The sequence below is a fragment of the Penaeus chinensis genome, chromosome 38 (genome assembly GCF_019202785.1).
Source record: "Penaeus chinensis breed Huanghai No. 1 chromosome 38, ASM1920278v2, whole genome shotgun sequence".
Lineage (NCBI taxonomy): Eukaryota > Metazoa > Arthropoda > Malacostraca > Decapoda > Penaeidae > Penaeus > Penaeus chinensis.
In genome coordinates this window covers 17,205,964-17,218,463 of record NC_061856.1, presented here as the reverse complement: position 1 = coordinate 17,218,463, position 12,500 = coordinate 17,205,964, and the positions used below count along the sequence as shown (strand labels likewise).

Here is a 12,500-nt window from a genome sequence, read left to right as displayed (position 1 = left end):
TAATTTTCTATCAAAATTATATACTTGTTTTGCTTCTACATAACGTCCCGTGCAAGAGTTTCTACTTACTAACAACTCTGATAAACCATTTGTTAAGGACTCCTGTTATTGTCTAGTATCGAATATCCCTTATCGTTCGCATTTAGGGTTTTCCATCAAGAAATTTCTTCCGAACCGTAATTACGAGTAGCAAATTTTCTTGACATATACCACTGCAATTAGATAATCAGAGCATACGCAGAGACAACTACTTTATACATAGTCATATTAACGAATAATAGCTGAGATAAATCCTAATCCTTGCTGAGGGGTTCGTGGCATTGGCCATGTGTGGGGTGTTCCCTCATTACCCAATGCTCTCTGAGAAACGTGAAGAATTTTGTTGTCTGTGAGAGCCATCATGCATTCACTTTCTCTTAGCAAATACTTGGGGAGGAAAAAATGTGTTTGATATTTCCGTTACGTCTTGGTATCTTGAAAGTTCGTTAATTTTCAAGAAATCATCAATGTGTACATTATGTTTTCTTTATTTGTTATCTATTAGTTTATATTTTATATTATTATCATTATAATTTTTTTTTTTTTTTTTTTTTTTTTTTTATCCAGGAATCTGTTGGGTGTATTTCTCAGTATCACTCCATGTGCTCCATAGTGAAGAAAATATAGATTAATATGACAATGTTGTCGACAAAAATGCACAAAGGTTATTGGTCTACTTAATATGCATTCGAGTTTAATCTGCTGGTGAAAGGACAGCACTAATGGCGGACCTGAGTGAAATGAAATGAAATATAGAGACTGAAATTACGCGATTCTTTCTATGTGAAAAAACAATATTAGTAAAGATGAGAGAACAAAGGAGGAGGATTAAATGGGGAATAATTATAAATTATTTCGGTTCGGCTGGTTCAAATTTGGTGGCAGAGTATTATCAGTATGGTATATTTTTGGCATATCCATTGATAATTGACATGTAATACACTCATATATCCAGCACGCACACGCACACGCACACGCACACGCACACGCACACGCACACGCACACGCACACGCACACGCACACGCACACACACACAAATACACACACACACACAAAGACACACATACACAAAGACACACACACACAAAGACACAAACTCACACAAATACACACACACACACACACAAATCCCACACATACGAGCACGAACACACACACACCTATAGTCATACACACGCACACACAAACTTGCACAGACACATAAATACAGACAAATGCACATTAATATTATATCCACAAACTCTCCATTGTTGGGTTCTTTATCAGTATAATATATGTTTTTTGTCATATCAAATATCCGTTTTAGTTATATCATCTTTATTATAATCGCTCTCAGTATTGCAAAAATATTTTTATCATTATCATTCCTGTTGTTACTATTATTAATAATAGTTTTATCATCATCAGCGTATTATATCATGGCCATCATTATGATAATAATCATTGTATATCGTCATGATGATTATTATGAATATAATCTTTAAGATCATTACTGATATTGTTATTTTCGTTATTGCAGAAAATTGAATGCAATTACTATTACTTTATTAATTACTGTGATTATCATTCTTACTCTAATCATATTTATCTATATCCTTATTATGCTCTAATATCATTGATGTTATTGTTACTGTTACCACTGTTATTGTATTCACAACAGCCATTATCATATTCTTCAGCAGTGATGGTCATTACCAATTCTGTTATCATCGTTATCATTACTATAATTGTTACCATATTCATCGTTACCAGTTTTTTATTTTCTATTTTCATTACTTTTTTTTTCGTTACAGTAAATGCCATTGTCATTATTATTTAATGTTTAGTTTTGTAGTCATCATTACTTCGTTAATTACTACCCTTTCCATGATCATTATGAACAGTGTTATCAACGTTATTATCCTTTTCCTTACTTTTACTACTAGTAATCTGATCATTATAAGTGTTATGAATGATATCATTATTAGCATCACTATTATGATTACTATCGCCATCGTAAATGTCAATATACACATATATACATATATTTATATATATCTAAATATATACATATATATATACATACATATACATATACATTTACATATACATATACATATACATATACATAAACATACATACACACATAGATACATACATACACACATAAATACATACATACATCCATACATACGTATGTACATAAACTCGCATGCGTCAAACATGTTCGTCAAACACCGCATTGGTGATGACACACACACACACACACACACACAAATAATAATAATACATAAATGATCAGCCCAGTGACCATTCCGTGTGATGATATATATATATATATATATATATATATATATATATATATATATACACACACACACAGAGACACACTTACATTAAAATATATATGTATATGTATATATATGCTATGTATAAATATATATATATATATATATATATATATATGTATGTATTGTGTGCGTATATATATAGATATATGTATATACACACACACACACACACACACACACACACACACATGCGGAATTCATGCCAAACAAATTGCAAGTAAAACAATGAAGGGACGTACATTAAAACACACCAATATGCCGAAGGCATTTTGGCATTTACTGCTTCATCAGGGTATGCCCTGACTCCCGAAGCTTTTTCGTCTTATAGACACCACAAGGGACTGGACTGTTTTGTATATGGTGGACTCCGTATCGGACAATGCCGTTCCTTTGGATCCATCAGCTGCCTGGAGAGACGGAGCATGCTGCATGGGCACATTCTTTCGCCAGGCATTACTTCTCTCTATACGGGAATGGGTAGGGACAATAATGCCATTGTCGACATCGACTGAAGGTGGCCGTCGATATATATATATATATATACATATATATATATATATATATATATATATATATATGTGTGTGTGTGTGTGTGTGTGTGTGTGTGTGTGTGTGTGTGTGTGTTTATATGTATATGCACACACACACTATTTTCGTAGTAGCTGTATCTTTGATTAAGTCCTGGAGCGAAAACAGAAGTAGAAAAAGTCTTCAGCTACTTCAGTAATTTAGAAACGAATGACCCTATTCTGAAAAGATTTTTTTTTTTTTTTTTTCTAATTTAAAAGATTTCTCAACGAAGATTCCGGTTTCTAGCTGAACCAGTCTGAACATTCCCTGAGGAAAATACTTTCTCTAAGTCTTGTTTATCAGGTCATACTAGATGCGGTATTATCTAGTTTTCACTTCGTTTATTTTATCTTATTTTAATTTCTATTTTTCTTTATCAGTCATACTATTGTATAGTTACCCGTCGCATCTTCTCCGTTTTCTTTATATGCGATAGGTGTTAATTACTATTCAAGGATCATTTTCTCCTGTTGTTTGGACATACAAGGACATTATAAGAAAAAAGAAAACCAGTAAACATTTAACATTTATTATTTAAATTACTGTACAATGAAACGTTTTCACACGAGGGAAACCATCGTAATAGAGAGACATATAATATGGGTTATTTTTTCTGCCTGCAGAAATTAGAGGGGGGGGGGGGGGGAGGGATCGCTTGAGCAACGTTACATAGGTAAAATAGGCGACTCTGAGAATTACATAAATATGTTATCTATAGAGTACAACGAAAAAAAGAAATAACCTTTATAGGGGGAGAAAGAGGGGGTCACGGGGCAGGCAGGGGGACACAGGACCCCGCCACCCTGCCTCCTTCCCTCTCCCTATCAGAGAAGAGTTAATACTAAGTAAAAATATAACTTTTTTGAAGGTTCTAATGCTATGGGGATATCAGAGGAAGAACAGCAAGTATCGCAGGCAGGATTTGCACACACCGTTATATTTGGACCTGAGAAGGGCAAGTGACAAAATTATCGAAATATTTTCCTATTCTTTCTTTAGATGATTAAAAAAGTTTTTGTAATTTTCTCTTTTTTCATCGCCACGGCCAATCAGAACCTTAAACCTAAAACAGATATGTTCATAACAAAAAAGTAAGGAAACGAAAAGAAGAGAAAAAACAACTAATGAAGCAGTATTTACAGCATCATGTGTAGAGTCGGTAGTAAAGCTACGCAAAACTTGACAACCCGAAAACAGAGAAGAGGAACAAAAATATATAAAAAGATTCAATGTTTTCTTTGGTGAGGGCAATGCCCTCGCTTCGAAAAATAGGTTTTGCAAAAGGTAAGGGGGAGGTAACTAATAAAAGGGGGAGGGGGAGGGGGAGGGCTGAGGAAGAGTGACTTTCTAGCCTCCTTTTTCAAATGAAAAAAAAAAAAAAAAAAAATGTAGAATACTCTAGAGACACACGTTTCACACTTCGGAGATTTTGTTTTGCCTCGAAAACAGAAACGTTTTTTTTAGTTTTCCGAGAAGACTGCTACACTCCGTTTCTTGATGGCAAGAATGGAGTACTGAGTCTGGACTCCCGGCTCAAGCTCCAGGCTTGGACTAGAATCCTAAGCCTCGCATTCCAGGAAGATTTTTTACGACATCACATCTCGTTTATTCAAAAATTGGGCGCCAGTCGTCAGGATTGCCGTACCACTCACGGTCCTCCGGAGAGAGAGGCGCTGACTGTGAGGTCCGCGACCTCAGCCTGGACGCAGCCTCGACCAAGTTGAATTCGGGGTCGCTCGTATTGGCTGGAGGTTTGTCGTTGCTGCTGTCAAAGTCGTCCTCCTTGCTGTTGGCAAGGACGAGCACCCCGGCCACTTCGCGGCCCTCGAGGTCTTCGGGCAAGGGGAACCGGTTGCCGTCGACGACAACTGGCACGAATTTATCAGAGTCCTTGTCGTTGACTTCCACGACGCCTGCAAAGCGACCCTCCTTGTAGAGACCGAGCCCCGAGAGCAAGGCTTCCACCGTGTTGTTTTCCTCGTCGAGCAGGCGGTGAACACGAATGTCCACGCCGTCCTGGTTCCTTGGTGCTCTCACCTTTGTCTCTGAGAGGCGGCTTTCGGATCCATACGCAGCGGCGAGGGCGTCGCGGGCGTTCTGATCCAGGAAGCTGGATCCAAGGGCGTCGTCCAGATCGATCACCTGAATCTCAGCATTATCCAGCACGCCGGAATCTAGAAGTTGTGAGCGGACGTCGAACGGAAGTTCTTCCGGAAGGTCGTGAAGGATGGCCGGTTGAGCGCCATCCAGGTTTAAGGAGGCGATGTCGTCGATGTTGTCACCCGGAGAATACTCGATGAAGTACACTTCCACGGGCTCCTCCTGGAGGGCAAAGAGCTCGGGGTCGATGATGGGCGGGGGAGGAGGTGGGGCTGGCTCGCCGTCCTCAAACACGATCTCGATAATCGGGTCGTCGTAACCCAGCTGCGAGCCGAGGTCAAGGGCGTCCAGAGCGCCGGCTATGGTCCTCGGGCTCTCGTAAGACTCGCTTGGCGTCTGGATAGGGAGTGAGTGCAGGTTGGGAGACGGCGGCAGGACTTCGATCGGAGCAGGGGCGTGCGTATCCCCAAAAACGGCGCCACCGCTACTGCCGAAGCCACCACCGATGCCACCACCGATACCACCACCAATGCTAGCGCCGACGCCCGAAGAGCCGGCCGGGAGGTCGTACAGAGGAGGAGGAGGAGCGGGAGCCACAGGGATGGGCTGTGAGGGCTGGAAGCCGTCGAGATAGGAGGACGACGAGGAACCATGCTCAGCCATGGGCGGAGGGAAGGACGGAGGGGCCCTGTAGCTGTTGCTGGGCTCAGCGTGGGGCGCAGGGGCGGGGTGAGGCACGGGGTGGGGGGCTGGGACATGAGGAACCACCGGGACTGAAGGATGAGGATGGCTGGGAGCGGGAGCAGGTGGAACAACGGGTCCGGAGTGGATGACTGGGCCGGATGTGATTAGGTCTCCTCCGTGGCCACCGCCAACTAACGTCGTGATAGAGTGCGAGCTGTAGGTATCGGAGGGCGGGGGCGGCGGAGGGGCGCTGTACGAGTCGCCGCCGTGCACAACGTCGGTATGTTTCACGGGTCCGAAGCCGTGAGGGATGTCGTGTCCTCCTCCGTGTCCGCCTCCGAGCCCGCCTCCGTGTCCGCCTCCGAGCCCGCCTCCGTGTCCGCCTCCGAGCCCGCCTCCGTGTCCGCCTCCGTGTCCACCTCCGAGTCCGCCTCCGTGTCCGCCTCCGTGTCCACCTCCGAATCCACCACCGTGTCCACCTCCGAATCCACCACCGTGTCCGCCTCCGTGTCCACCTCCGTGTCCACCTCCGAATCCACCACCGTGTCCACCTCCGTGTCCACCATCGTATCCACCGCCGAAGCCACCGTCTCCTCCATGTCCGAATCCACCGCCTCCGTGACCCTTGCCTCCACCGTGTACAAATCCACCACCGCCGTGACCTTTCCCTCCTACGATTCCACCGCCGCCTCCGCCGTGTCCGAATCCACCGCCTCCGCCGTGTCCGAATCCACCGCCTCCGCCGTGTCCGAATCCGCCACCACCACCGTGTCCGAATCCGCCGCCGCCGCCTCCGTAGGATGGAGGCGGAGGGCCATATGTGGGAGTAGGCGGAGGAGGTGGTGGGTGGTAGATGGGCTGAGGCTGAGGCAGAGCCACGTACACCGGGCGCTGAGGTCTCGCAGGCTCCTCCTCTCCCTTCCACAACTTCGTGAGTCCGGAGAACCACTTGCCAATGGTTCGCTTGGTCCTCTTCGCCTCCGCCGGCTGGGAAGCCACGAGGGCCAGCGTCACCAACACCTGCAACGGAAGGGAAAGCGGGTGGTCAGTAAGGGATATATGAGCGAATAGTGAAGTAGTAATGACAGGGAAAGGAAAAACAGGCTGGTCAGGAGGGGATATATATGAGCGAATGATGAAGTAGTAATGACAGGGAAAGGAAAAACGGGCTGGTCAGGAGGGGATATATGAGCGAATAGTGAAGTAGTAATCGCAGGGAAAGGGAAAAGGGGATATCTGAAAGATCAGTGAAGGAAGATGATTCGCGGGGGAAGGGAAAACGGGCTAGTGAGAAGGGGATAACAGTACGAGCAGTGAAGGAGGAGGATTCGCATAGAGTGGGGAAAAGGGGGGCTGGTTCGAAGGAGACAGGTGGAAAACGAAAATAAAAGGGACGTGTGGACTGGGAGCGAAGAAAGAGGAAAGAAAAACAGAGAGAAGAAAGAGAAAGAAAGACACACTGCAAGTCACTGAGGGATGTTGTCAGTGAAAAGATTCAAGAACTTCTGAGTGCGATAACCATCTATGATTTTTTATACATAAAAAATCCTAAGAAGTAATTGCATATATTTTAGTATCGAAAAAGAAAACTAAATAAAACATTAGTACAAAAAATATGCACATGCACATGCACACGCGCGCGCACACACACACACACACACACACACACACACACACACACACACACACACACATATATATATATATATATATATATATATATATAATGTATATAATGTAGATCTAGCTATCTAAACCTAAATGTATATATATTCATACGCATTTTCTTTTTAGGGGGAGTTGGATATGACAATGGTACTCTGCCCCATTCACTTTTTACACGAAGAATTACAGTAGAATCTAGCTGAATATTAAATATACAAGGAAATAACAGAGTTCAAATAATGACGAGTAATTCCCTTAGAAAAGAGACACGCACTCTGCACCCTAAGCAAACACGAGCCAGGCCAGACGTGCCCTCAAGCGCCCCTTTCGAATTATCACTCAAGGAGGCACTGAGTCATCTTGGAAAATCCGGGATTGTTGAAATGGGTATTTAGGTTCCTTTCTTTTCTTTCTTTCTCCCCTTTCTAGTGGAATTCTTGGCTCTTGAGGAATGGGAAATAGGGAGAGATAATAATGTGTTGGTGGAAGAGGAAGAAAGAAGACAGAGATAGAAGAAAATTGAGAAGGGTCGAGAGGGACGAAGGAGGAATGGCCAGAGTAATAATAATTCTGGTACATGCATAGACAAAAAGCAAGATAAAACAAAACTACCCCCCCCCCCGCAAAGAGAAAGAAAAAGAAGAAAAAGAAAAGCCAGATACCTCAAAAAGGAGAGAAACAACACAGTAGAAAAAAGAGAACCGCTCTCGGGTTGAAAAAAAAGAGAGAGGAAAAAAAAGAAAGAAAAAACAAGGGCACCAGCAGCTATTATTAGAGAGCCGCAGACGACAGCCACAGAACTGGTTGAAGGAGAAAGTCGGGCGCCGCTGCTGCTGCTGCCTGGTGACCAACCTGCCCGAGATAAGAAAACTTTGTGTCCGTCGAAAGTTGAAGTTGCAGGGCATGGTCAGATGAGGGCGTGGGGGAGGGGGGGGGAGGGGAGTTGCAGGTGGGTTGCAGGAGACGGGAGTGCAAGTAGGGTGTGGTGTAGAGAAGGAGGGAGAGAGGGATGGGAGGGAGGGAGAGGGAGAGGAAGATGCAGGAGGGTATGGTGTAGAGAGGGAGAGAGAGAGAGGGGGAGGGAGGTAAGAGAGAGAAAGAGGGGGAGGAAGGCTGGTTGCAAGGGGGCGTGGCGTAGAGGGTGAGGCAGCTGCACGTGGATCTAGAGGAATTGGGAATGCAGGGGGGAGAGAGAGGCGAGGATCGAAAGAAAAGCGTGGTGTAGGGCGAGAGCAGTTCACGTTGCAGGACATATAGGAAGGATCAACGAGCGAATTAGAACTGGGGATAGAGGAAGGAATGTTGCTGGAGAGAGGAGATGAAGGGAGGACGGAGAAAGGGCAAGAAGGCGTGGTGGAGGGAGTGGCATCGTGGAAGAACTGTGGGCGTGGGGGGAAGGGACTGTGGGTATTGGGGGGGTGGGGGGCGAGAGCACGTGTACCTTTGCTGCGAGCGAGGGTTGGCCGGGGAAGGAATGTTGTTGGAGGAAAACGATTTGTTTTTGTTGTTGTTAGCAGTAGTAACGCTAATGATTTTAAACGCAATTGTAATGATAATAAAAGCGGAAGAAGAAAGTAAGAGAGAGAGGAAAGAGCGAGAGAAATAAAGAGGAGAAAAGCAATGGTGAAAGGAACGTCGAAGGGATACAGACATAAAGCAAATATGATTTTTTAACGTTTTTAAATGAGAAAGTAAAAAGGAAAATAAAAATAAAAGTTAATAACCACAGATAAATTTTTAAAAATCACAGAGGAGGAAAACGAGACACGAATCACTGGGGAGAAAACATGATACATTATCAAGCAAAAAATCAAAAATAAATAAAAATCAAAATCAAAAAAATTAAATAAGTGAAACAACCATAGACACGAAATGAAAATAAAGCTTGTAAAAAAGTTAATTGCGAGGAAAAGTAAACCAGAAAACTCGAGCATTTTTTTATAGTTTTTTTTTTCTTTTTTTTATCACCCCGCCCTTCTGAGAAAGGCATCAGTACCCGGATGGTCACTTTCTTCGCGGGTTTGTCGAAAGGTCAGACGGAATACATTAAGCAGCCTGGGGGAGGAGGGAGGTATTCGGTAAGGAAGGAAAGTAGGGGGGGGGGGGGGCATTTGGTAGGGGAAAAGGGGCGAGATCGGCAGGGGGTAGGGTTTGAGAGCGGTTGCTAGGGGATGGGGGAGTTAGGTAAGAGAAGGGGGTGAATAAGGTAGAAGAATGGGGTGATTTTGGGAAATGAAAAGAAGTGTAGCGATTGATAAGGGAAAGGGGGCGAGATTGGAAGGGGAAGAGGGAGGGTGGGGGCGATTATCGTAAGGGGGATGGAGGGGGTAGAGATCGGCAGGGGAAAAGGGTGGGGGTTACTTAGGTAGGGGGAACGGGTGTGAGACTTAGGTAGGAGACAAGGGAAGGGGGAAAGGGAGGGAGGACGGGGAAAAAGGGAGAAAAAAAAGTGTTCCACTCGGCTGCTTTTACACCCTGATTCACTTTCTCTCTTATTTTTTTCTGCATTCCCCTATAGAACATTCCTCTCCCTTTCTGCCCTTTCGCTGTCTCTCTTCCTCTCTTTCGCTCTCGCGCTCTCTCTCTATCTATCTGTCTATCTATCCTCCTCTCTTTCGCTCTTGCTCTCTGTCTCTCTCTCTCTCTCTCTCTCTCTCTCTCTCTCTCTCTCACTCTCAATCTCTCTCTCTCTTTTTCTTTCTCTTTCTCTCTCTCACTCTCACTCTCTCTCATTTTCTATCTCTCTCTCACTCCAGCCTTGCAGCTTTCTCTCTCGCCATGAACGGTTTCCCAGCAAGTATGTATGCCATTAATGCCGCCCGTGTGCTTAGTCTTCCCTGGATTCTGATTAGCTACGTAAGGTAACAAAAGCATCAACAAACACAGTGGATGACAACAAACAAAGCAGACGATAACAAATACAATGGGTGACGAGTATAAATGAAAATGTTTCTGATACTTGATGCATGAGAAAAAGATAAATTGTAAGCTACAGAGAAGACAAGATTGAGACGTTTTTTGATGCAAGCTAATCTGCGGCAAACGAGAGACGCGAGAGAGACAGACGCAAGACACGTAAATGAGCGGATGAAGGTGGATGAGGCGATTCTCATGTCGCGTGGAAGACACATATCAGGCACAGAGGACAACCTTTTGAAGATGGCATTCAAACCAAACCAAGAAGAAGAAGAAGAAGAAGAAGAAAGACTGATTTATAGAAAAAATGGTCAAACTTAAACAGTAACCATGAAAAAATATAATAAATGAAACAATGAAAAATTATTTAAAAAATGATAAATGAATACTTAAACAGTAAAAATGGAAAAACATAATAAATGAAACAATGATAAATGATTTAAAAAATGATAAATGAATAAAAAATGAGCACCGAGCTTCTTGCCGCGGACATGGCGGACACGAACAAATAACAGAAAGAAGAGATTTACCCTCACGACCCCTCCCTCGTAATGGCTCATCAACCATCATTACGGTCATTGTAACTGACGTCTCCCTCATGACCTGAATGCCTACGCAGTCACCGTCACCCTCCGTCAGAAGGATTGGCAAAGAGATGAATAGGAAATGAGTTATGCATCTCAAAGACCTCATGCAAAGTGACTTCGCTGAGTCTTTTGTTCGGATATGTCGTCGTTTTTTTTAATACTTCGTTATTGGCATCTGCAATTACGGTGATGGCGAGGGAGAGAATGCATACTGATTGGCAGTGGTAATTAGGTCTATAACGGTCTTGGTCATGAAGCTAAGTCAAGTGACATACCGTGGCAAGTTCTGAATTGTGGTAATTACCAGTGAAGCAACTGAGACAATACTTATAATAATGCTAATAACACTGGAATAAAAATAGCGCAAATTTGTATTTTTTCATGCATTCGTCAACCACGAGGTCACGGTCTCCTTCTCCCTCCTTTTCTCTCTCTCTCTCTCTCTCTCTCTCTCTCTCTCTCTCTCTCTCTCTCTCTCTCTCTCTCTCTCTCTCTCTCTCTCTCTCTCTCTCTCTCTCACACACACAAACACACACACACACACACACACACACACACACACACACACACACACACACACACACAGTCAGCATACACAAACACACGCAACACCTCCATGTATTCCCCCGATTACCTTCACCGCAAACCTCGCAAGACCCCCTTCCTTCCCTCCTCCGAAAGAGAAAAGCGAAAGATAAACGGAGAAGGATGTTTGCAAAGAAAGTAAGAAAGGACAAATGAATTGAAAAAGCGCCACCTCACGAAGGCGCTGATGCGTGAACGCCAGAAGAAAAACGGAGGTTCGTTCCTTTACCTTTTCTTGAAAGAGATTTGGATTCTTTTAGATTTTAGGTGCGGGGGAAGGGGGGCTTTCTTTTCTATTTTCATTTTATTTTTTTTCTACTCTGGCAGCTTCTTTGTCCAGTAAATCGTATATCATCTTTGATCTGTTTTTATGCTATACAAGTTTTTTTCTTCTTCTTCTTTGATACATGAAAAAGATCCGATACTTTCTCTTCTACGAAAAAAGCTAAAGTGCACTTTTTTCTGTAGCAGAGAAACTATGGTGGCCTGACTTCTTTAACACTCAATACAAAAAAGACAACTTTTCGATATTGATTTCTCTTCTCATCTGGATGCTGGAGAAATATATTCGACCTTTAATATCTAATTTTCTCATAATTTCCTCCATCCGGCACCCCTTTCTCTCGATTAGACTTCTTACCAATTTTGTCTCACTTATCTCTCTTTATCGCTATCGAGAGAGAGAGAGAGAGAGAGAGAGAGAGAGAGAGAGAGAGAGAGAGAGAGAGAGAGAGAGAGAGAGAGAGAGAGAGAGAGAGAGAACTGCGAGAGAACTGAGAGAGAGAGAAAAAGATGGAGGTAGACAAACGAACAAATAGAGAGATACAATCAGTACTCCCACAACAAACTGAAAAGAAATCCACAAACGAGAAAATTACAAACAAAAAACAGCCGTCAGAACCCGAGAGTGGAATCTAATCCTTGAATCGCAAATCCCACGAACACATGTAAACAAAATCCGAAACTTCCGACTAACAGATTTCCAGCGAGAGATCCCCTGCTCACGGCCAGGGTTTGTTTACG

General features: G+C 43.6%; 1 protein-coding gene across 1 annotated transcript in view; it reads right to left on the bottom strand.

Moving 5' to 3' along the window:
- Positions 1-3,453: 3,453 nt before the first annotated feature.
- Positions 3,454-12,500, bottom strand: part of LOC125046107 (proline-rich protein 12-like) — a 25,797-nt gene continuing 16,750 nt past the window's right edge. Inside the window, exon 2 of the mRNA XM_047643746.1 lies at positions 3,454-6,744. Within this exon, the coding sequence (XP_047499702.1) occupies positions 4,546-6,744 (2,199 nt within the window). The 3' untranslated portion in view covers positions 3,454-4,545. The remainder of the gene's footprint in view (positions 6,745-12,500) is intronic.